The 26586-nt window shown below is 39.5% G+C and overlaps 1 protein-coding gene across 7 annotated transcripts in view; it reads left to right on the top strand.

The window, feature by feature from the left end:
* Positions 1-26586, top strand: part of TLE3 (TLE family member 3, transcriptional corepressor) — a 57244-nt gene that overhangs the window by 5033 nt on the left and 25625 nt on the right. For 4 of the 7 annotated variants that reach the window (XM_074234521.1, XM_074234519.1, XM_074234520.1 and 1 more), the window contains exons 5-6: positions 17331-17393; positions 19822-19896. In XM_074234521.1, the coding sequence (XP_074090622.1) occupies positions 17331-17393; positions 19822-19896 (138 nt within the window). Of the gene's footprint in view, positions 1-17330; positions 17394-19821; positions 19927-26586 lie in introns of all 7 variants that reach the window. The other 3 variants (XM_074234516.1, XM_074234517.1, XM_074234515.1) reach the window with 1 other exon arrangement.

Genomic DNA, 26586 nt, shown 5'->3' with positions numbered 1-26586 from the left:
GACCTTAGAAATCTCTGGTCCTATCCCTTGTATTTGAGAAGACACTGAAAGTTCCTGAAATTCTAAATGTGGCACTGCTCTTTCAACCACATCTGAATAATAACTCCTTAATGATCTCCAAGTAGATGGCCTGGTAGTTTGTTGTTACTGCTGTTCCAGTGATATCCAACTCTTTGTGACCCCATTTGGGGTTTCTTAACGAAGATATTGGAAAGGTTTGTCCATTCCCTTCTCCAGCAGATGAGGAAAAGTAAGACAAACAGGGCTAAGAGACTTGCCCAGGGTCATACAGCTAGTAAGTGTATAAAGTCAGATTTGAACTCAGGAAGTCAGGAAGATGGATCTTCCTGACACCAGGTCCTTATACTCTCTCCACTGCGCCACCTAGTTGTCCATTTCCCCTGGTGTAGGTGCCTATAAAATCCTAAAAGGTTTCTCAGTTGAGCAGTTTGGAAGACACTCCTTTGGTGATCTTAACCAGAAAGTTGAATCAGTAAAGTTAAAGACTATAGCATTACATCTTAATGAACCCTTTTAGGCTGCTTCCACTAGATGGGAAGGTTAAAACCAACTATACGGCTTTGTAATAGGATTATTTGAAAAAATTTAACATTTGTGGGAATAATGTGGGAAACATTTGTGGGAGTGTGGTATAATGAAGAGGGCTGAACTTGATTTAGTTCCAGCTCTGCTATTTCTTATGTGACTGGGCAGATTCACCTCTCTAGACTTTATGTGCAATAAAAATTCCTGAGTGTTTTGAGTGGAAGTGGGCGGTGGTAGTGAGGGTTCAGGCCTAAGGAAACTAAAGTCCTGTCATCCTGACTCCTAGTCTCCCTTCACACCCTTTTTCCCCAAGAACTGAGTTTCTTGGGTGTGTTTAAAGAGGGTAATTGCACCCAAGTTTAAAATTTATAGCAGCAGTTATCCTGTGAGCCTTATAATTAAGGCATTATATGTTGTTGCATGTTGAGTTCTGCTTGGTGTTGGGATCTCATGACCCCAGTAAGCATGGATAAGATAGCCTTTGGCCTAAGGAATCCTTCTGTGCTTGATGTGATTATAAATTGTGATGATTTTTGTAACAGTCCCAGTTTTCTTAAATCTCGGGCCTTGGCACTCTAAATGCTACTTCAAAAATCTTAACACACTTGGCATATGATGGTTTGAGAAATGAGTCTTTTGCTTAAAAGAGCTGTCTTCAGATTCTTCTGGGTGGTTTGGGAATTAATCTATTGTACCTGTGAGTCATTGACCCAGTGATGTTCTCTCTTCCCCCACTGGAATCTGGCTCCGAGGTTTGCGGAATCTGGGATGAATGTTTTCTGTTTCTTAGCTTTCTTGTAGCTTTAACTTGCAAATCTCTTAGCTGGGTGAAATAGCCCTGTGGCAATGCAGGAACAAAGGCATAAGGAGGTGAGGAAACACTGTGATGATAAATGCAACCATAAGCTAATAGGGCTTGTCACTCCCCTGGCTTGTGAGAGCTCTGCAAAATAAATCCTGCCACTAATTGTAGTGTGGGTACTGGGTGCATTCAGTGGATGGTGGTTAGGCCTGAGCAAACAAGTTTATCAGCTGACCTGTTTAGCGGTTGACTGGTGTTTTATCTGCACACACAATCAAGTGACTGGAGTGCTTGAATTATTCATGCAGTGTCCTGCCCTCTAGACTTGACTGTTCGTGTGATTACATCTGCCTGGAACAAACTGGATGGGTACTCCTTTAGGCAGAGGGGTGGGGGGGGGATTGTCTTGTACATTTATATACCACATTATCTATGAAGCACCTTCTGGAAATGTGAAGGTCTTCAGCCTACAGAGCAAATGTCAGCCCTCGACACTAAAACAGCATTTTCTTTTTTACATAGAGGCTATAAAAATGGATTCTTGTTCATGATTCTATGGGAAATGCCAATTAGGTAGGGACCACAGATTGTTCCCTAAAGAATTGACAAGGCAGCTAATGATGGACAAACTTGAGTGTGGATTTGGTTGTCTCTTCAACATTTTCCTCGTAGCCTTCAGATCACTGAGAGGCTAATAAATGGTTTCCTACTCCTGTGCCTCCCTCCCTAATTATGTCAAAGTGTAAATTACAAAATCTCTAGGGTTGGGTTGGGCTGGTCCTGCCACTCTTGCCAGAATTTCAAGAGGTCATCTGGTACAACCCCCAGCCTTCAGGCACAATGGCAAGGATGATTCAGGAGAACCGAGAGCTTACCAGTTCCCATCTTTCTTGTTTCCTATTATTTTCTAGTAGCATCCAGAAATAACAAAATTAATTGTGTGGGACAAATCCCAGAAATCTACTGAACTTTGTTCCTTAAATGAACAATGGTGGTGATGGTAATATTTGAAGTCACTGATATTTTGGAGCATCAGATTTGGTCTATTGTAAAGCATCCTTTATTTAGTTTTGTATGGGGGGTCATATGTTCCATGGGACAACCTAGAGTCCAATCTCGTGCTCCATTGATAATCTTATGTTAGGAAAATTCGAGGACTCCTTTAATTAAGCATTTGGATGGATATCCCTCTTCCCAACCCCTTGATAAAATTTGCTGCAAGATGTAGATAAGAATCTCTTGCTGGATGGGTAGGCATGGAAAGATTGTGATCTGCTTTGATTGGAGGATATGCTGTCATTGAGGACATCACAAATTCACTTCATTATTTGAGTCAGTTTTAAAGAGTGAGATTTAAGGCATTTTGGCTAAGAGGGAAATGTTCTTGTTCCATAAACCACCAGACTTCAGTAAAAGGGCATTTGTAGTGAGACAGAAGAAAATTATTGAAGACTCACTCCTTGACTTGTTAGGAAGCCAAGTATTTAGACTGCCACAGGCTTTCATATTAATATCTAAAGGAGCCAAGGCCATAAACTTAATATACAGAAGTGCTCAGTACCTAATTTAAAGTTTCAAAACTCTCAGGTTGCCCTCTTTGCACTCAAAATATTTTGAGTTACTAGTTAGGCTCAAAATATTTGTACAACTAATGTTTAAAAGTGCATAGTGATCCCCATGTGTCTAACTAGTTATCCTAGGTAGGAGATTTCCTGCAGAAAGTGAAGACAGCTTGTAAACTTCCCCTGGGGTGGGGATGAAGTGTTAACTTCAGGTGGGGTGGGGTGGGGGGAGTCAGGATACTTGGGCTTTAGTCCTTCACCATTGACAATATCAGTGTGAGAAGTCACTTTACTGGTTCTGAGTCTCATTTTTTTATTCTTTTCAAGTGGAATGTGCTTACACTTGATTGAGGCCTCTTCTACCTCCAAAATTCTTTATCAATATTTGTCAGTCAGGTGGTGCAAGAAGAGCCATAGGGATTCCCTGGTAGATTTTCTACAAGAACATTTTGCCCTGATCATAGGGGTGTGTATGTGTGTGTGTGTGTGTGTGTGTGTGTGTGTGTGTGTGTGTGTGTATGTGTGTGTGTGTGTGTGTCTGTGTGTATGGGGGGCCAGCTAGGTAGAGAAGTGGATAGAGTGCCAGGACTGAAGTCAGGAAGACTCATCTTCCTGAGTTCAAATTTGACCTCAGACACTTCCTGGGCAAGGGAGATCAGATCAATAAATAGTTGAAATGTGTAGTGAGTTAGTTAATACTGGTTTTCAAATTTTAAGAAGACTTTGTTGGTTGGTTTTGAGGGGGATGAGAAGGGCTATCCAGGGTAAGATGATACGAGCACATGATAGTTTGAAAATATATACTTAATGTCTGCAAAGAATAGTGCAAGTATTTGAGTAATTCAGATCAAACTCTGAAATCTTTACCTTCCTTAGTAATAGGGTTTTATTTATTTGGTATTATTAATTCACATTTGAAATTCAGATATATTCTTTCATAATCCTTGTGATTTATATATTATATAGACCAGTCTTCTCAACTTGATTATAAACTTTAGAGCCAGGGCCGTTTCTGGATCCATCATGGTGTATAGTTTAAGGTTAAGCATATAGTAGGTAATTTGATAATTGTACAATTGTTTATGGTCCAGTGACATAGCTAGAGGGACTAGGTTCTAGCTCTGATCTGAGCTGGTTATGCCAATGAGAGAATTAGGCCCAGGCACTCCCACCTCTCAGATTCTTTCCAGCCCTAAGATTCTGAGGCTCTGGCTTTACCTTAGGGCCATCTCAGTCTGGCCCTGCTCCCATCTGCTGAAGCCTTATTGGGGCTGAAGTTCTTTTCTTTCCCTGTCATCTGAGTTGGCAGCAGACTGGAAGTCCCAGCTCCCCAGGACTTAATGTACTTACTAGTCTGGACTTTATTCCCCAAAGTGGTATTGTGTCTCCTTTCTGCTATTGGTAATTCTGTAATGACTGGTTGTGACCCACCCCCCTCCCTCATATTTAATTCTCATCAGTATAGCTCTCCACTTTGCTATTAATGATAGCAGCCAGCAGAATAGCTTTCAACATGCCATTGACAGTCTGGTTTAAGAGAGCACTTGAAAGAGTGCTAGGCAGCTGAAAGTACCCATAATTGTGTACCGCAGTGAGAACTGCCAGCTCAAGGGCCTTGTTTTCATATGCTTAAAGGGACAATATCTTGTTTTCAACAAATGTTTCCAGTGACTTAACATCCAAAATTATTTCTTCTCTGGTGCCCTCCCCCTTTCCTCTTTCTCTTCCAATTTCATTTTTTTGGTCTTTTTTTTTTTTTGAGTAGATATATTCAGTGCATTTAGGTTTTTTAGAGTAGAGATGCTTAAGCATAGATAGGTGTAGTACGTTATAGTTAAAATATAATACACATATGTGTCTATGAGGGGGAAGCATGCATTTGCATGGATAGCACCTAACAATAAATTAAGAATGTCTTAGATCTGGAATGCTATCTAGACTAAGTGCTTGAGGAAATTAAACTGAGGGACAAATTCTGACTAGGCAGAATGATCCATGCCTTGGGGTTGTTGAATAGAAGTGGGGCCTGAAAGGCTTTATAATACTAATTCTCTTGGGAATTCCCATACTGAATTTTCAGATTTGGCTTGCTTATCCTTGCTAACTAAACAGGCTTTAGGCTTGGACAGCAAATCCCCCCAAGTCATTGAGCATGTCTATCTGCAGAGCTTAGTTAAGGTGAAATTGCATGATGAAAATGTATTAAGTGCTTTTGGAAGATGATGAATAATTTAGAATTGGTGAGTTTTGAGGTCCCTTCCAACTTTTAATTCTAAAACCCTCTCTGTTTTGAACAGTAATGACAAGAATCCAGGAACTTTCAGAAGCAGGATTAGAACACTTCCTAGCTCTGAAGCCAGGGGCAAACTTCTGAGTCTGTTCCCTTGTCTGTAAAATGGGGCTAAATGATGCTTGCAACCTCACAGGATTATGGAGGAAGCATTAACTAAACTTTAAAGCATCATATAATTATGAGTTATTGTTGTTGTAACAAATTTAGTTCCATTCCTTTTCCTAAATAATTTCCTTTGGAGCGGACCCTTTTATATGATTCTCTCCCTGAAATTTAATTCATATTGATTGAACATGGCGCAGTTCTAGGTGTTCTATGGCATCTTAAGAGATCCTAAAATTTTTTGAACAAGAAGGAATCTTAGGAATCTAGTTTATTGCCCTCCTTCCTCCCTTTCTACAGATGAAGAAAATGAAATTCAGAGAGGTAAAATGCTTTGCACACTGCAGAGCCGGTTTTTCTAACTTGAGTCTATACTTATTATTCTTAATTCTCACCAAAACATAACCCAGACCTAATTTCTAGCTTTTAAAATCTTACTCTTCTGAGGTAACCTTGACCCTAAAGCTTTTCAGTTCTGTTGTTCTCCCCCTGTGAGTAACAGCTTTTGAAGGGTTTGTTGGACACTCAGTTTAATTCCAATCGAAAATTGGGTTTCTTAATCTTGCTAATTCCAGTTTTAGATTTTCTCTCCTCATAAGAACAGACCAGATTCTCTCAATTCCATTTTGTGCAATGAACCCAAAGAGAAGATGATATTGTTATAAATTGATGGGAATTGGTTGTGGGGCAGAGGTTTTGGGAAAGGGAGTTCTTTAGTCTTTGTTTAAAGTATTTTTTCTACCTTTTATCTGCCCAGTTATATGCAATACTACTGTGTGGGATACAAGAGAATCAATGATCCTCTTGAGCTCTTTATTGCAGTGGAAACAAAACTTAAATACATCAAATAAAGGGAATTTTGTAATTGGGGGGAATGGGTGAGAGTGAGTTCTCCAGATTTTGGGAAATGTTATATTGGGCTCCTGTTCGGTTCAGTTAAAGATTAATTACATACTATGTTAGTCATGTGATTATCTTCCTGATTTTTGTCAAAATACAAAAAAAACCCCAAGAAAAACTGTTGCAGCATTAAGTACATTCCCTTAGTGATCATATATAGATAAGGCATATCTCTCCTCCCCTAATCCCCCCAAAATGACATTTTAAAAGTTCTTAGAAAAAATGAGTAAAACAGTGTTTGGGGAGAAAAAAGATCTGACTTTTGGGTTGGTTTGAAAGAGAAGACATGTATTTAAGATTCTCATGCAGTCTTGCTATTCTTTCTACAACTCTTGGCTTTGAACTCTGTCAGTGCTTCGTGATACTTGGTACTTGTGTATAGTGCTTTGTCATATGTGTATGTTCTCCAGGAGCTGTGATACAGCAAGGAATCTGTCCAGATAATCTTGCTCAGTGTTTTATAAACCTTTTCAGGTTTGGAGTTTCTTTTTTTTTTTTTTTTTTTGGCAAGGCAATGGGGGTTAAGTGGCTTGCCCAAGGCCACACAGCTAGGTACTTATTAAGTGTCTGAGGCTGGATTTGAACTCAGGTACTCCTGATCTCAGGGCTGGTCCTTTATCCACTGGGCCACCTAGTAGCCCCAGGTTTGGAGTTTCTTTAGGGAGAATTGTGCCCACCTCTCCCTTCCTAGCTTTTTCCAGTAGGCTAACCCCCTTCAAATGGAAGAAAACAAGGGTCTCTCCTAGGCCTCTCAAACAGGTCTTAAGAAGACAGAGGAAGAAAAATGGTCCCAGTTTTATTACAATAAAGTCATATCAGGAAAAAGTGATAGCTTTTCCAAGAGTGACTGGGAAATGTTTTCAAAGTGTATTGAGCACTGACCTTGAAATCAGGAAAGAAGGGAGGTTGAATCCAGCCTCTGACACTTACTAGCTTGTCAACTTGGGCAAGTTACTTAACCCTGATTGTCCTGCATCCAGGGCCATCTCCAGTCATTCTGATTCATAGCTAGATGACTCCAGAGGAGAAGGTGAGGCTGGTGACTTAGTGTGCAACACCCCCCCACATTTATGTTCAATTCAGATGCTTATCATGGCATCACCTCCCTGATGTCGTGGTCTTCTTGGAAAGTGAAGGACAAAACATTATTATTGTGGGTATGGTAAGAGGAATCCACTAGATGGGTAGCCTCTTTGGATTTGAGAAACTGAGGTACAAAGGCTGGAAAGGGGAAGAGATGATATTTTCCTGGAATTTCCTCTGGACCAGGATTAAAATAAACTAGGACAAAGGTTTAAAACTGGGACCCAGATGTGAATCAATGGCAATAACTTAATTTAGATAGTGCTTTATAATAAATAGTGCTGTAGTGGTTTGCAAAGTGTTTTTAATACATTGTTTCAATTGCTCTTCAAAATGATCCTATGAGAGTAGAAGCTATTATTATTATTATTATTATTCCCCTTTTACAGATGAGGTAACTGAAACTAGATATATGACTTGCCCAAGATTACCCAGCTAGGGCAGAGTCAGGATTTGAACATAGGAAGTTCAGTCTTCTTGATTCCAAGAGCATCCCTCTCTTCATTGTGCCACTTAATTGCTTGGTTGACTTCTAAAGGTCTCTTTTAACTATGATTTTGGGGGTTCTCATTCATATAGATAACTGATTCTTGAGGATGGGCATGGGATAAGCCTTCAAGGGGAAAAAAAAGACATTTTTTATAAGTGAATATAAAGAGCTAAACAGAAGCACATGACTGGGGAGAGTTGGGGGAGTCTTTTGCCCTTTTCATTTCACAATGATAATAGTTAATAATAGCTCACACTTATATAGCACTTGACAGGTTCCAAAACCCTTTGCTCATAATATCCCTGTGAGGTAGGTTGTAATTTAAAAAAAATATATGAAGGGCAGCTGGCCAAAGGGGATGCCAAATAAGGGTGGTTTGGTTTGCTTCTCATTTTCCTGTGCTAATATACTTGCTTCTCTCTTTTCCCCCTGTTTTTCCCAGCACAATTGGGACCCCCTCCCACAAATTCCTTCTCCCAGGGGACCTACTATAATTAAGAAAAAAAATCACATTGGTTCTGATGATAGAGACCCCAAAATTCAATTTAATGACCTACCTCTGTGTAGTTTACTTTAAAAAAAAAGCAGCCTGTTGCTGGGAGAAGGAGATTTGCATAATGTTCTAAGGGGATTAGGTGGCTGGGGGTTGCCATGGCAACCCCATAGTGATGAATTGAGGGTTTTTTTGGTGGCAGGAGTTGGCTGATGGCTCTAAGCTAAGAAGAGGGTTGAAGGGGGGGAATGTTGAAGGGGTGGGTAGCAGCAGGAATCTCTATCAGAGAGGGCCCTATTGGTTTTTAGGATTCAGTATGAATGGGGGTGTGTGTGTGTGTGTGTGTGTGTGTGTGTGTGTGTGTGTGTGTATGTGTGTGGGGGGGTAGTATATCCTCTGAAAGCTTCCCCTGTTTCTGGTTATACAAGTGATCTCTTTGAGAACTTGATAGACCTCAAGCTGGAGTGGGGGTGTGGGAGGGGAAGATCCTAGGGGGTGAGAGGCAAGCAGATTTAAAAGTGTTTGGGAACTGAGAAATTAAAGTGAACAAATATTTAAAGCTTACTGCATCTTATTAACAGGAAGCCTGATGCCTGTAAACTTTGGAGAAATAGAATCAAAGAATCTTAGAGCCAGAAGGGACAATTTATTTAATGCCTATTAGGTAAAAAGCACTGTGCCTAGGAACTTGTCCCCCCCCCCCCCCCATCCGGGAGTTAAAAAGGATAGAGGATATAGTAAGCACAATTAATTACAATAAAAATTGTTCTTGCTGAATGGTTAAGACAGAACAAAGTGCTAGGTTTTTGGAGGAGGGAAAGTTTATTTCCAGCTAAGGACATCAGGAAAAATTTCATAGAAAAGAGATAATATTTAAGGTAGGGATTGGAAGGATGGATAGAATTTCAAGGAGTAATGTAGAATTTTCAAGGAGTAAAGCAGGGTATTCTAGGAAAAGAGGTCACCAGTGTACAGAGCAGTGACTAGAATCCATCTTGACTAGACTTTATACAGACTACCTGGAACAACCCTCTCTGTTAGTCAAGGGTAATATTAATTGAAGCTCTGTTAGGGAATATAACTTGCCCAAGATCCTAATGAATAAACCGAGATTAATTTCTCTCTCTTTTTTTTGATTCAATCTAAATGTAATACTGGTGTAAGATATAGGAAAAAAAAATAAATGTTAGACTGGCATCAGCCTTCCCTCACTAACCATAACCCTAAACTGGGATGAATTTGCAAGAAGCCAAATTTTGAATTCTGCCTTAAGGGCATAATTGTTGGAGTTTCTTCTGTCACCAATTAGTAGACTGCCTCTAGGGCTGGTTAAAGGTTGAGGGTTAGGTTGCTTAGGTGAGGTGGGTATAGATGTTGGTCACCCCAATCCCCAGTAAATTGTAACCTGGGAAGGCTGTAGGCCTAATACATTTAGTCCTACTTGCATAAAGAATTCAATAGGTTCCCTTGGAAGACATAAATATTTAATGGAGTTGTAGTTATATATAATTTGATCAATATGTCAATGCTAAAAGGGGTTTTAAGGAGGATCACCTATCATTTAGCAATCTGTGAAGGAAGCCTTCACCAGCCCCATGAGTAGCAGGGGTCATTATCTCCTGCTGCTGCTAAGTGGATCATTTATTTACCTTGAGTCTTCAACTTTCTGTGCTATTTTTTTTCTAGCAGAGCTCAGACCCACAGCCTAAGTGACATGCATTCTTGGAAGGCTGAACCAAAACCCAACACCTCAGTGCGACTCCTGAGGTTTAAGTCCTCTTGGCTTTGCCTCTACTCTGAGTCCAGATCCTGCCAAAGCAGGAGGACAAGTTTTATTTCAAATTCTTCCCCTGCCCCAATGTTGGGTTGAGGAGCAATTAACTAGAAAGGAAGGTTGTTCAATTTTGTTTTAGTTGTGTCCAACTCTTTTGTGACCCCATTTGGAAATTTCTTGGCAAAGATACTAGAATGGTTTGCCATTTCCTTTTCCAGCTCATTTTACAGATGAGGAATTGAGGCAAACAAGGTTAAGTGACTTGCCCAGAGTCACATAGCTAATAAGTGTCTGAGGTCAGATAATACTGAAAGCATTCTATCCACTAGGCTACCTAGTTCTTGGGAGTGAAAGGAAGAAATATTATCATAGACTTAAATAATCAATCTCTATAAAAGGCCTATCATTTTGTAAATACATAACCTATTGTAATCGAATACTTTAGGGTAAAGCTTTCCAGGACATGCAGTTCCAAAATGTTCAAATATTTGACTGCTGCTGGCTAATCTCTGACACCTGGCTGTTGGTAGCATATGGACTGTAAGCTCTGAAGGCCATGATTCTTTTTGACCATGTTTTCCATTCAAGATGAAGACAGTTCACCTAGAATCAAAAGGAAACTGGTTACTAATCTTGTAAAGGGAAAATTGTTTTTTACAAACATCTAGGATTCTATTCAAGGTAAAAAGAGCAGCTAATCTATTTAAAGCCCTTTTAAGTTTACAAGGGGTAGTACAGACATTATCTCATTTAAGAAGAGTAGCAAAAGGAGCTCCGAATCTGTGTGTGTGTGTATGTATGTGTGTGTGTGTATGTACACATGTATATGGCTCACTCTACACTCCCAAGTTCATCACCTTTTTATATGGTGGCTTTTTATATGGTGGCGGGTGGTAAGTTCATCCTGAGCCCTCTAGAATTGTGTTTGCTCATTATGTTAATCAGCATTCATAAATCTTTCAAAGCTTGTTTCTCTAATATTGCTAACATTGTATAAATTGTTCTCTTGGTTTTTCTTTTCTGTTCACTCAGCATTGGTTCATATAAGTCTTCTCATGTTTCTCTAAACCACCTACTTCATCATATCTCATAGTATAATGACATTCCATCACACACACACACACACACACACACACACACACACACACACACACACATAGAGTTTCTAGTTCTTTGCCACCACAAAAAAGATCTATTGTAAATATAGATCCTTTACTTTTTCCTTTGATCTTTTTGAAGTATTGTCCTAATAGTGACATCAGATCTAGGTCAAAATCTGCACACAGTATGCATGTAGAGTTGATTAGCTATTTGGACCTAATAGTTTATATTCTAATGGAGAAGAAAAATCATCTCCTATAGAGAACTTGAAGGAAGGGGCTGAAGGGCAGAGAAAACCTCTTAAGACTTCATGCCTATGTAACTACTATGATTTACTTAAGTTGTCTGACCCTGAGAAGTCTAACTTCCTGTTCCACAGTTTTCCTCATTTGTAAATTAGAATAATGATATTTGCATTACTGACTTCCCAGTGCTCCTGTGAAAAAAGTACTTTGTAATTGTTGAAACAATATAAGTGCTGGTTGTCATCATTATTAAGTGACTTACATTCCTATATAATAGAGATAACTTTGATAATTATATTCTCATAAAAAAAGTTTTAAAATTTTTGCATAGTTAAGTGAAAATAGAACAACAAATTTTACTTCTTTTTGTGGCAGTTAGAGAAGGAAGGTTTCTAAATACAATCAACTCTTGAATATTCAGGCTATCACAAAAGATCTGGAATATAGATGATTCCAAGAAGTCTAAATCCAAATATTGCTGTGTAACTTTGGGTGCAGTAAATTTTTTTCTTCATAATTTGTTTTCTTTGAGGTTCTTTTAAATGTTTGCTTTACAAAGATGAGACTCCTGAGCATTTATTAAACAAAAAGGAGAATGGGAACAGGGAGCAGTATATACATACATACATACATACATACATACATATATATATATATATATATATATGTATATATCAGAAAACTAATTGAGTAAAGAAGGGACAATATTTTAGAGTATTGTACTCTCAAGTTGTCGAAACTTTCCCCCTTCTTGTTTATGTTGTTCATTTGCTTTGCAAATTCTACATCTTGAAAAATACAAGGAGTCACTTATAGGACAGACTCCAGATTAGGATGGTGAAGTGGAAAGTGACTTGGATTTCAGTCAAGAAACCTGAGTTAAAGTTCAGTCCTCACTGCTTGTTAGTTGTTGAATCTTGGGCAAATCTCCTGTCTGGGTAGACAAAAGTTATTTCCTCTGTAAAATGGGAGAACTGGGCTATATGACCTCCAAAAGTCTGTTCCAGATGTCTGGGTGGCATTATACAAATTAAAATTTACCTCCTCTGGCTGAGGAGGAATCTCATTCCTAAGGGAGGCACTGTGCTTTGTCAGGAAAACTGGGTGCTTAAAAGTTATTAGAAGGGGAAGGCGGGTTGTAGAATTTCAAACTATTCTCTTCAAAAATTTCCTCAGATGAATTTCTGAGTGACCAAAGCTTATAAGCAAAGATGGTGGAGAGGATGTAGATTGACTTAATGAAGCCTGTGTACTCTATTGATAACAGATTGCTCAGAATTACCAAAAGGAATTTTTAAACTGTTTGATCTCCTTCCAGTTTGTGTTTTTGACCAAGTCTCCATTGTCAAAGTAGCAGTTCTTAATTTTTCCCCCAGCTGATGTTCAGAGCTTGTTAGAGTTGGATCAAGAGCTATTTTAACAGCTGTTTCAGTCTGAGAGGCCACAGTTATTAACCCTTATGGTAAATTCTCTTTCAAAAGTTACTCTTCCAAGGAATTTCAAGTCATTAAAAGTTCTATTATAAATTGAACCTTAATAACATAGAAATCGGGCAGCTAAATGGCACTGTGGATAGAGTGCCAGGCATCTTCCTGAGTTCAAATCTGGTCACAAACACTTGCTAGCTATGTGATCCTGGGCAAGTTGATTCATTCAGTTTCCTCATCTGGAGAAGGAAATGGCAAACAACTTCAGTGTCTTTGCCAAGAAATCCCCCAAAATGGGTCATAGAGTCAAACACAATTGAACAACAACATCGTGTAAATTAGGAAGATTTTTTTTACACAATCAAATAATACTATCAAACTCTAGAGAAGTTAACTCTTCTCTAATTCCTCAATCCCTCATTCTCCCCCCCCCCAAAAAAAACCCCAAAGAAACAAAAATCCCTTAGAGATGAACTTGTTACAGTGGGAAAGCCTATGGAGTCTGACTAATTGCACCAATAATCATGGGATAGTAGCTTAATGACAAGATTGTTATGAGTCTCAGAAGTGAACAACAGATAGAATTTTAGTGACCTATCTTGGCAGCAGAGAAGAGAGGAGAAAAAGGTTCCTTTTACTGGATTCTTTGGGGTCTACTGCTATGGACTGTTAAGACAATGTGAAGACCAGGACACTGGATGTGCTCATTTTAGTTAGGTATATCAGGAAATGAGTTAAAGTTTTTTTAAAAAATCACTCAAACATTGTTTTAAATATCTTCCTCAAAAAAAGCCAAGGTTATAAACTCTAGTGCTACAAGGAACTTTACGTATTGACTAGTTCAACCTTTTCATTTTACAAATGATGAAGTTAAGGTTCCTCAAGTTGAATAACATAGTTGGTAAATAGCAGAATCTAGGCCCACACCAGATTTTCTGATTCAAGTTCTGTGTTAAAAATAGAGGCTTTGGTTAGACACACTTTGACTTCATTATTCATCAGAGAGGAAACCTATAATGTATACAGGAAAGCTGACTATTCTTGTTTCAGGAATAATTCCACTGGGAAGTCCTTTTTTTTTTTCTTTTGGTTGAAACCAAAATCTAATGTCAGCCAAAGGGTTGTTTCTAAAGGTGTTGTCCCTAATAAAGGTAGTTCTCCCCTTTGAAGGTTATGAACTTCAAGCCTTGAAGTATCTTGATAGTTAGGACACAAGTATACAAATTATGCTAAATATACCAGCTTTCTTTTCTTGGAACAGTTGTTTTGGGATGTTTGGGATATAGGGGAAGATGGTGGAAGGAAGGAAGAAAAGAGGGCCAGGAACTGCTTTCTTAATGGGTAAGAAACAGAGAACTCAATTGGTACCATTTACGAAGGGCTCCCAAACAGCCCCAACTCTGGAGAACAGAATTCAGCTGGGTAATATATCATAAAGTCTTTCTAAAGTCACTTTTTCCCTTTGGGTAATCAGATGATGTTGGACATCACACCAGGCACTGCAGGAGTTGAGGCATAGAATTATAAAGAGAAGATTGGATTCCTGCCTTCAGGGAGTCTGCAACCTTAAATCCTGTGTCCTTCCTTTGTTCTTTCTCTGAAGAATGTGAGGAAGGGGAATACATTTCATTTTTTATTAAACCATTAAGGCCCTGACACTGACCAGTTGTGTTCAAAGTCTACTTTGGCTTGCCAAAGGAAGTTGGCAGTGGGAAGGACCTTTCATCCACAAGTGAGTGCTTTAATTGCAGACTAGGTCATGGCCAGCTGGAAAACTTTGAAACATTCTTTCATGTCTTCCCAAAGAGAAGGTGGTATAGCAGCAGCAGCAGCAGCTGCCAGAGACCCCATTGAGGTTGGTCAGGTATGGCTGGACCATTTCTCTGTTTAATGAAGGGCTTACTTAGCCTTATGTTGGTATGTCAACACTTAGTACCTCCTGTTTCTACTATCACCCCTTCTCACCCCAAGTTTACCCACAAATAGACATTTCTCCTCAAACCACTGGCCACTGGCATGTGTTGTTGGCAGGAGCTTTAGAGTTTGGATGGCTGCACCTGCAATTCTTAGTAAGATCTGTACCTTTTCCCCTTCACCTACCAAAGGATGAAGATTTAAATTGAATATAAATTAGGTGAATTCTTTGCTAAGAAGTTTTCTAGTTGTCTGCACAGGGATATCAGATCAAATCTTAAAAAGAAAACTGTTCAAAATAGTACTTGGAGGGGCAGCTAGGTGGTGTAGTGGATAAAGCACCCGCCCTGGAGTCAGGAGTACCTGGATTCAAATCCAGTCTCAGACACTTAATAATTACCTAGCTGTGTGGCCTTGGGCAAACCACTTAACCCCATTTGCCTTGCAAAAAAAAAAAAAAAAAAGAATGTGATCCACCTCAGAAACAAAATAGTACTTGGAGAGGGTCTTCTTTTCTTTTTTCCTTCCTTTTCTTCCTCCCTCTCTCCCTTCAAGATCTTTTTCATGCAGGGATTGATTCGTAAAAGAGATGTCAACTCTAAATGAGGTTCTAGGACTATTGTATTTTTTTGTTTTCCCCTTGGATGTGAGAAAAACAATTTCCTACCGAAAGGAATCAGGAAAGGTCCCTAACTGGCTAAGAATGAACCAAAGGTTGTAGAATAGGCCAGTCAGCTTGATCCAGAGTGCCTCTATGGTCAAATTTTAAATCATCTGGGACTATTCCAGTGGTAAAGATACCATTCTTTCTAGTGTTATTTCTAGTGTTATTACCAGGGAACTAGCCAGGCAAAAATGATAAAAGGGGAGGTAGGTGGTACAGCAAGTAGATAGATGTCAGGCCAGGAGCCATGAAGACCTGAATTCAAATTTGGACTCAACTTAATAGCTGTGTTACTCTGGGTTCATCCTCTTTGCTTCAGTTTCCTCATTTGTAAAATGAGCTGGAGAAGGAAATGGCAAACCACTCCAGAATTTTTGCCAAGTAAACCCCAAATGAGATCACAAGGAGTCAGAGACAACTTGAAGCAACTAAACAAGAGCATGGATAAAATATTTATTTAAAAGAAAACCATGCTGATTGAACTGTATTAAATACTTAAATTTGGCCTCCTCAGTAGCTAAAATCCCTCTAGATTTAATTACTCTTCATTCTACCTAGAACTGGAGGGTCTGTTTCTTTTATGATTCAAAAACAATAACTATCAGGGAATAGAAGAAGGCCAGAAGCAGCATCTGGTTAAGAGCAGAATAGGGAAGAACCCATCTCAAAGGCAGGTGCCTATGTAGGACTGAAACACTTGTAAGTTATACTCATTTAGTTTTATCCTGTAATTAGGTCTTGACAAGAAATAGAGATGGTCAGATTTAAAAGGGTCAGGATCCAAGGAGGAAGCTGTTTATTGAATTGTATCTGTTTTGTGGAATTTCCTCTGATAAATACTTTCTTAGTTAATTATTGGTCCAGGTCCCTGAAAAAGGCACCAAATCAGGCCTAGTTGTTGGCCATCAATAGAAGCCAAAACTTTCCCACTAGCTTGATTAAATAATCACAATGGATTAAAGAAGGCCCTGTGGAGATAGCTTGAAGGACACGAAGCCAGAGCAACTAGAGTTCAAATCTGGTTTTGGACACTTATCAGCTATGTGACCTGGGCAAGTTATTTAACCAAACCGCCGCAAGTTTCCTAGCATTTCAGGGTTATTAAGGATGATTTTTAAAATTTAAAGTAGTTAGAATCTAAAGGAAAAAATCTTTTCTTTTTTTTTGAAATAAAACAAAAATTTATTAAAGGAAGTTACAACACATAGGAAGGGATAGGTAGAGAGAGAGAGAGGGAGAGAGTAAGAGATAAAAGAACAGCCAAACAGCATTGGCTGGGCCAACAGGTCAGAGAAGACTGCAGCGAAAAAAATCTTTTCTAGTAGAATTGAAGGTTAGATTTTTTGAGATTATGTAAGTGTGTGTGTGTGTGTGTGTGTGTGTGTACGTGTGTGCTAGGGAGGTGCCTTCATATCACACCATATTAATGGTTATGTGTTGTGCCTATATAGAAAGGTCACCCCTGGCAGTGCTCATAATTGCCAGGCTCCTTGGCAACAGTACCAAGAAATTTCACTGTATTGTCTTCCAGTTTATTTGAGACCATGAGTAGATCTGCCTAAGAACAACCACTGTGTGTTCTTGTTCAACAATAGAATGTCTTTGATAAGAAATCAGAGCCTCTAAAGATATGTAGGTTGGGGAATCCTGGTGATTGGACTCAGCCTCCCTGGACTCCCTGGTCTTCTGAATACAAGTGCAAGGGGTGAAACAAATCATTTCTCAAGTCCCTTTCAGCCTGAACCTCTATTATAAATCCCCTCCCTCTGACCAACTTTGGGTGAGCTTTGGGTGAGCTATTGCTTGTTACGAGAAAGCAGTTTTATATTGTGGATTAGAGTCTGGAATTATTCTCAACTGTGACATTTTGGTGACTTTGATTTATACTCCCAAGTTGATGTGTGAAACTTAATGTGATCTCCTTTTCTTTTTAGACAGAGATTGCTAAGAGACTGAACACAATTTTAGCTCAGATCATGCCTTTTCTGTCACAAGAGGTAAGATATGTTTTCTTCCCTTTTCTCTCCTGCCTTTAAAAACATCTAATGAATTTTCAAATCACTGTTCTTGAATGGCAGCAGAACCCCACTGTCTTTTGTTTGATAATGTTGATCTGAAGAGACTTGAGCAGTTTTAAGGGACAGACAAATCCCAAAGGGCTAATTTTTTATATCATTGGGTCAAGTGGGCCCCTTCCTGCCATCCCACAGAGGCAGTTCTGTTGTCTGTGCTCTGCCTGATTAATCGACTATAGGTGATAAACAATAATCTGGGACATTTGACTGCCTTAGTTTACACCCTGCCAGTTCAGGGCAATCCTGCCCACAGTTACGAAGATGCATATAAATGTAGGACTCAGTTTTCTTATCTATAAAAATGAGGGAGTTGGATTAGATGATCTTTATAGTCTCTCCCAGTTGTAAATCCATGTCAACTCTGTGAGAAACAAATTATATTGAACAAAAGCCCTCAATAAATGCTTAGCCTAGAGCAAGATGAGCATGTTGGTCTTTCTTGTCCAGACACTAGCTTAAAAAGCCTTCTACTTGAATGTCTTCTACAACCTGAATTTTTGGTGGGATGGGATCTTAAAGGTCATCTCTTCTAATCCAGCCATTTTACAAATGAGGAAATCAAGGTACAGGGAGGTCAGGTAATTTGCTAAATGTTATGTAGGTGGTAAGTGGAAGACATGAGGCTCTCACCCAAGTCTTCACTTCAGACTATTACACAGCCCCTCAATTTGGAGTCACTAATATGTTTTTGGGGGAAAGAGGATGTATTCCTCATAGTTTGGTTCTCATTCCATTCTGGGACTTCTGGGGTCTTAATATACTGTTAGGCATATTTCTGTGTGATTGATGCTTCAAACTTCAGTTCCTTTTTTAATCTCAAGCTTCCTTCTGTGGTGCTGTACTTTGGGGGAGACTCTTCCTTAACCATTCCATACTACACAGGCAAGCACCCTTTCTCTCCCTTCCAAATCATTTTTTCTCTGGTCTCAAATGTTAGCATACTTGAAAGGATAGTTACTAACCTTTCTAGTCAAGCACCTCCCAGGGCCCCAGGTGACTGATCACTCAATCCCAACCCTAGCTTGGCACAGTAGATAAAGCACCAGAGTTAGTCAAGAATTTAAATCCTATTTTAGATGACCCAGGGCAAATCATCTTAATTCTCCCTCAGTCTCAGCTTCTTCACTTATAGAATTAACCCCATAATAGTAGATTAGAGTTGATAGTGGTATCAGGCTCAGATAGAAATATATCCCTGTAGGCCACTTAGAAAGCCACAAATTAACATTATCTGTGTTGCATTGTATTTTTATTTATTTTGTTAAACATTTCCCAATTGTGGGTGTAGCCAAGAATCTGATACTTGAGGTCTTGAGGCTCTGATAGATAACATACTTAAAATACTTTGCAAACTTTAAAGTACTGCTTATTGTGGTAGTTGTTTATCTGTAAAACAAAGAAGTGGGAGAAGTAACTATCTAGTCCTCTTCTACATGTTGGTTTTATTAGTCTGTCTCATGATCCAATCACAGGTGGATTTTTTTCTTGTCTTATCAGTGAATAATATACCATTTTATATAGTGAACTGCTTTTTACTTCCATACATATGAGTGGTAGATAGAGAAGAAGAGAGTGTTTGGGATGAGGGCTTGGGAGATGAGTAAATTCTGTGTTGTTCTACATCAGGGGTCCTCTGCATTTAAAAAAAAATTTGGGGGGGTAATTTCAATATTGTATTCCTTTGTAATTTTGCAATAAAAAAAATTATTTAAAGCAATGGGGTTGAGTGACTTGCTCAAGGTCACACAGCTAGGTAATCATTAAATGTCTGAGGTCAGATTTGAACTCAAGTCTTCCTGACTCCAGGGATAGCACTCTATCCACTGTGCCACCTAGCTGCCCCTGTAATCTTGCATTTTTAATTTATGCACTTAAAAACATTATCATGAGATCTGTTAGATGGATAAAACACTGTCCCTGAAGTCAGGAGGACCTGAGTTCAGATGTGATCTCAGAAACTTGATACTTATTCTGTGACCCTGAGCAAGACACTTAATTCAATTGCTTCATAAAAAAAAACAACAAACAAAAAACAAAATTATGAAAAGTCCATAGGTTTCACCAGATTAAGGAGTCTGTGTCACATATAAGGAAAATTACAAATGCTGGTTCTAATAGATAGGTTTGAAAAAAGATAAATATATGAGTAGATAGAATAAGAATATTTTAGCAATGTTTCTAAGGTTTTTTCCCCTCCTCTTTTTTTAAAGTTAGAGGAGATATTGGGGGGACATGGTGGTCCTTATAACTTTGGTGTCCAAATATTAATTTCAGAATCCTTCCTGTCACTTTTAGGGACCATCTAGTATTCTAAGGCTTGTCTTAATGGATATGTATACATTTCCTTTAGCACCAACAGCAAGTTGCACAGGCTGTGGAACGAGCCAAGCAGGTGACCATGACAGAGTTGAATGCCATCATCGGGGTACGTGGACTCCCCAATCTGCCTCTCACCGTGTGTATATCCCTTTTATTCCTCTCATTTACCATAACCAGAGATCAACCCTGAACTCAGCTGGTCTCAAAGAATGGTGGCTTTCACTCTCTTTCAAATTGATTTTCCAAAATGTTTCCCAGCTCCTAGTCTGAAAAGTAGCTAAAAACAGCTGGATTCTCATTTTTATCTTTAAATTTTTCATTTGGTGCAGTTGTTAGCTTGCAAAGGGGAGCCAATTGATTCCTCAGGTTCCCCCTTCCTTTGCCTCAAAGTGGCTATGACCCAGGTTGGAAGGGATCCTTTGGTCATCTTTTTGACCAGTTAAGACAAACACATGGCAGAAGCTCATGTATTGTGGGGTTTAAAGGAGCAGTCCTCAAAGCTATTTGCTGGCTGCAAAACAGTGCATCCTCCTGCCTTTGGGGGATGGACAGCATTCCATGCTACTCTAGGCAAGGTTCACCCTTCTTTTGACCACCTGGGATCAGAACTGTCTCTGTTGTACTGTTAATGTGAACTGTGCTGTGAAACATTGGTTTATGCTTCAGTATCCCATGCATTGAATGACCTATGTCAATGTTAATTATGTGCAGCCATGACCTGGGTTTCTTGGCCTAGAGGCAGCTGACTCAGTTGGCACAGAAGGACCTTTAGGTATTAAAATGGGAATCTAGGCTAAATATATGTATATATCTATATCTATCTACTCTATATCTATAGATTGGGGTATATAGGACAATTTCTTTTGTATAGGAGCTGCCCTTTATGGGTATGGGATGAATTGCCAGTCTTCACCAATTGGATTGATCAGATTTCTGAGTTGTCTTTTCTACTTTCTATTTAAGTACCAAGGTTTGGTGTAAGCCTAAAAATATTTAGGCTGCTCCAAAAAGAAGTTCCCCTCCTTGCAGGTTTTTTTGTTTTGTTTTGTTTTTAAATTTTTCAAGGCAATGGGGTTAAGTGGCTTGCCCAAGGCCACACAGCTAATTATTAAGTGTCTGAGACCGGATTTGAACCCAGGTACTCCTGACTCCAAGGCCGGTGCTCTATTCACTGCGCCACCTAGCCGCCCCTTTGCAGGTTTTTAGTAATAGGGAATGGTTGTTTTTGGTATAGCTCCTGGATCAAGGAGCTTCTACCAAGAAGAGGTTGGCACCTTTTCTGCTAATTAGTCTGATTAGAAATTAAGTGATTGCCCCAGTGTCCAACAGCTAAGATATTTTAGTGGTGGGAGGGGAAAAAAGATTGAAGATTTTCCCTTGTTTAACAAAACCTCTTTAGGACTCTTGGGTTTTTAGTATGGCATAGAAAGCATCATACTTGTTGTAGGACACTTGAGTCTGCATTCTGGCTTTTCCAGATCTTTGAACAAGTTTATTGACTGACTTCACTAGACCTCATTGTCCTGATCTATATAAAATTAGAAGTTTGAACTTCACTGGGCCTCATTGTCCTGATTTATATAAAATACAAATTTTGGACTAAGTGGCCTCCTAAGGCTCTTTCTAGTGTAGAGACCACATTTCAATTATAACACACTATGGTAATAATGTACTAAGTATTTTGGAAGTTTGCAAAATGCATGTGAAACCTCCCCATGAGAGAAGTGGTTTTGATATTATAACTCCAATCAGATGAATGTCCTTGATTATAGAACTAGCAAATATCTGAGGCAGATTTCAAACTCAGGTCTCTCAAATGTAATATTCTTCCTAGTATATCACACTGCCTTTTACTAACTTTTTAAATGTTGTATTTATTGCTGACTATCTGCTTAGAACAGGGAAGCTTAGTCACCACTCATACTAGAAGTATTGTCTGCATGACCAACCTAACAAGTTTGTTCTTATGGGTCTATTCACTAAAAGGAAGTTTCTAAATGGCATCAATGAGTGGTGGTTAGATTAGCCTGGAGTCTTATAATTCTGTGACTAGGGTAAATATTCACACTATTAATTATCCTGGAGAACCTGAAGAGGAGGATGGACAAATGTTTGGGCCAACAAACAGAAAGCCTAAGAACCCAGGAAACCCAAGTATATATGAATATTTTCTCAAGACTTTCTGGGCTTTACATCGGGATTGGCAAATGGGATGGCAAAGTAAAGAAGCATAGACTGTTAAACCCAGAAAGGGGTCTAGGAAATCACCTGGTCACCACCCCTATTTTACAGATGAGAATGCTGGACCCTAGAGAAGGAAAATGATTTGCCTAGTTCCACCCTATGTGTTAATGGCAGGTCTTGAATTTAGAACAGGAGTCTTGGGATAACCCCAGAATGATGTGTTTACATAATATACTCTCTTTGAAGCACTGAAATGTTTGGGGATGTAAAGGGAAGTTATTTTGGGAAGTGATTGGATGGGGTTCTGGGGTGGTGAGTTTCTGCTCTAAGAGCTCCTAAACACTCATCCTGATTCTTGCTTCATGTTTCTCCCCTCGTTTTCTCAGAGTAGTCAGTCATACCTTCTAATGTGAAAGATATTTCCCTCCCTCCCTCCCTCTGCCCATTCATTCCTTCCTTCCTAGAACTGCCTTCACTTTTGACCCTTCTTTCCTTCCCTCTTCCCTCATTGGAACAAGGACAGTCTGATGAATATTACTCTTTTAGAAAAAAAAACAGTAAAATTGAGGAAGACTGTATGCTTTGATTAGCTGAGCTTCCTTTAAGTAGTATTTAGGAAGCTACAAGTTAGGTCAAGGCAGCTAGAAGCAGATATTGGAATTCAATTAAGCCAACGAGTGGGGCCTGTGACCCCCATTTTCAAGGTAATTGCTTCTCCGGCTCTGTCTGAATGCAGCCATAGTCCTGTCATTAAGCAGGCAGCCATTTAATCGCTCCTTCTGACAGAGTCTCACAAGGCAGGAATTACGGGCAGAGGAGGCATGCCTCAGCTGAGGAGGCTCTGCTTGACTGCACTCCAGCAAAGGAGAGCTAATCCGGTCAAGCCGTTCTTTATCTCCTCCAGAAGAAGAAGCCTGAGACCCAGCAGCTACTACAGTGAAGATATTGGAAGCTCATCAGCCACTGGGGAGTGAAATGGAGGGGAGGGATTAGGGGAGGTGGATAGGAAAGGTCTTGGCCTTAATAATGGAAGGCAAAACTCTCCCTAGGCAGAACATTGGCAACCTGGTAGCACCCATGAGGGCTGGTCAGTCTGGAGGTCTGAGTTCCTTTTTATTGTTGCTGGAACTTTCAAAGGAGGGGCCTCTATTGGGAAGTAGGAGTGGGATGGAGGGCAAAGGGCTGTCAGCCTCACCCACTTTGCCCAGTTCACATGTGACTCAAGTGTCCCAAGAACAAATCTGGAGCCAGGAGATTGCATCTGTTCTAGTTAACTGCATGGGGGGGGGGGGGGGGAGAGAAGTAGTCTGGTGGCTGTAAACAGTAGCTCCACCCTTCTTGAGCCCTAGCTCCTAGCCCTTTCTTAGAGGAGGTCTGAAAGTGGGGGTGGGGCAAATTTGAGGAGACAATCCATCCTTGGTTAGTGACTTAAAGGCCATGCTTGTCTTTCCAGAAGTGGGTTAGAGACCCTGCCAATTTATTTGTAATCCAGTCCGAGTTTACTTTTAACTTGCTGGTCACAATTCCTGGGACACTCAAAACTGAAACTTCTTTTTTTTCCTTCTTGATTTCTAGCCTCAGAGGCTCTCTTGGATGATGACTCTTAGTAGTATATTTACTATAGATCAGAAGGTAGTTCTTAATTTGGCGTCTGTGAACTTTTCCATTTTTAATAGTTTGGCTGCTGTTTCTGTATAACTGACTTACTTTGTTGCCTTACATTTTTTATTTTATGTATTTAAAATTATTCTTAGAAAGGTTCATAGACCTCACTAGCCTGTGAAAGGGGTCAACTATGCAAAATAGATAAAGAATTCCCACTATAGAGCATCAGGGAGTTTTTAAAGGGGGGGAGAATAGACTTTCCCCCCCATTCAGCTTATTGACCCTCATTGTTGAATTGGGGGGGTAGGATGGAAGGATGATACTGATCATTATTATTAAAGATCACAGTGAGGTGGATCCAATTGATTAAGCTTTCTTTAAAAGCACAAACAAGTTGGAAGGGAGAGTGTTTGCTCAAAAATGTTGGATAGGAAAGAAAGGCCCCTGTCACCCATACTGGGAGGCAGTAATCTTTCTTCCTTTCCTTTGAGGTCAAGAACTGTTAATTTTATGCATCTAGGACATTGTCTTTGGCTCTCCTGTGAAATGGAGCCCTTGATTTGGTCAGAGCTCTGGAAATGATTAGACTACTTTACTAAATTTAACCCAAGTGGTGAACTTAAAGTGGTGAAGCATTAAATCTGTTAACAAAGGCATGAAGCATGATGTACATAATCCTATTAAATACTCTGCATTCGAGATCTTCCAACCAGACCATTCTTATCAATTGCAGTGTCTTCTTCTCTTGAACCATATTTCTTTGGCATCTTCACTGAAGATCTCAGAGGGAAAATGGGTCTGCTTTGTGAAGGGAGTGCTTCCTGAGATCTCTTTTGTTTGGAGTGAAACAAGGAAGGGGGGTGAGGGGGACCTGACTGCTTAGACCAGCAGTGCCTGATCTCTAACCCACATTTCCCCTCATTTGGCCAAAATGCCTGGGTGGTTTCAATTTTCTTCTGCAGTATCTTTATTGTCTTGTAGGAAAATCCTGGTGTTCTAAGGATTAAGGGAAACTGGAGCCTGAAAGCTGCAAAATAGCTAAGGGCAGAACCTTCTACAGTTATTGAAGTGATTTATACTAGCATGCTTCAGTTTTTCCAGCTCTTGAAAACATGACCACATCAGACTTCCCCTTTTAATCAGCTCTGCAACATTGAGTTTTGGCTTGTCTACCAAGTCATGGACACCTTTCAGACATGGTTAAAGTTTATGAGAGACCTGACCTCACTTGAAATGAAAAATGGACATCGACTATTTTGGAAGCAAATTTCTTTTCAGCCCTTGTTATGTAGCATGTAAGATGGTCCAGTTTACCATTTGGTCTAGAGCTATTTGAAATTTTGGGGTGACCAGTAGTAGAAGATTATATCTAAGTAATGTAAATTCTTGAGAGAGAAGAGTTCTTCTCACATACCAGAGCCAGGAGAGGACTTTGATTCAATTTAGGGGAAAGGATGTGTCTGTGTGTGTTGGTGTATATGTGTGTGTGTGTGTGTGTGTGTGTGTGTGTGTGTGTGTAGGGGGGATGGGGAGAGAAATAGATCTGAATGGGCATATAAGGGGCATAGTAGATAGAATACTGGGCCTGGAATCAGGAGTATCTGAGTTAAAATCCAGCCTCAGATACTTAGTAGCTTTGTGACCCTAGATTAGCCCCGTTTGTCTCAGTTACCTCAACTGTGGAATGAACTTGAGATGGAAATGGCAAATTACTCCAGTATCTTTGTCAAGAAGGCTCCAAATGGGGTCAGGAAGAGTCAGATGTGACTGAAAAGCACAACGGCAAGAAGTTCTGAACCCAGAGAGTCAACAACAAGGCCTTTTCCATCCATTGAATGACAAGGCAGAATTGCCTGTCCCTACCTTATATGTGGTCCTGCTTCAATGAGTAGTTCCATTTTTGAATTTTTGTATGCTTTGACTGAATTCTTTGCCTAACCCTGCCAACTTTTAGGCATATTTGAATTCTGCTTAGCCAAATTATGATTTAGCTGTCTGGACACTTGCAGGATGAATATAACATCTAAGATCTCTTCCATCACTAAATCTATATGTGAGTCTCTGCTATAACATGGATAATTGAAAACAGTCCACTTTGTGTCTCATACCTCTAATTACATGTAGGCCCTCCTTATTTAAATGAAGAGGATACAGACATTAAATTATTTTTACAAATTAAAGGAATCACATGACCACTGTTTCTTAAATGAGCTGTTCTTATAAACTTCCTTCTCCCAAAACAGCTAGTACTCCTTTGAAAGAGTATGCCTTTGTTTCTGATCTTCCCTGATGGAAGAATCATAGCTGCAGTTAGAGATGAGGAAAGTGTCCTGTAAATTCAAAAACTACAGTATTCATCCTTAGTCATTCCTTAGATGTGCTGCTAATTCCACCTTATATGGCAAAATGACCTAGAATTCAAATTCCCAGTCCTGTCTTCCTGTGAGAGAGAGAGTAGAAGAGTGGATGGTCAGGGGTACAAAGGAGAGATGGGAAGATTGAAGGTGCAATTCAACAAAGCATCTGGTTCACATTAGAGGGAGTTGAATTCCTGACTTGAAGGATGGTGGGAGGGGAGGGGTTTGGAGGGGGGTGTTGGGTGAAAGGATTAACAGAGTGCTTTGGTATGATATGGGGAAGATCACACAGTTTAGAACAACTGTCCTGTTATTGTTATTATTTGTAATGGATCCACATTTTCAACTAACTTAAGCTTCTAATGCTTTTCCTAAATTGAAACCAGGCCAAAAACAAAGGAAAAACTGCTGACCTTTACCTTCTCCCCTTCTTGAATAAATGAAGTTTGATTAACTTTTTGTAGGTAGAAGAGTATGTTTATTAGGCTTAGAGTTGAAAGCAAAGGGTTCATATCTTAACCTCCAGGATTTAATAGTTGTGGGATATCACCTTAGTCATACCATTGAAACTTCTTTGAGTTTGTTTGAAAGACCTGTAAGAATTACTTTGTAAGATTGTTGTGAAGAAAATCAAATAAGATGATGTTTAA

The sequence above is a fragment of the Macrotis lagotis genome, chromosome 4 (assembly GCF_037893015.1).
Source record: "Macrotis lagotis isolate mMagLag1 chromosome 4, bilby.v1.9.chrom.fasta, whole genome shotgun sequence".
In the NCBI taxonomy this organism is placed as follows: Eukaryota; Metazoa; Chordata; class Mammalia; order Peramelemorphia; family Peramelidae; genus Macrotis; species Macrotis lagotis.
The sequence above is the reverse complement of the archived record's forward strand: the minus strand, read 5'-3'. Positions and strand labels throughout refer to the sequence as shown.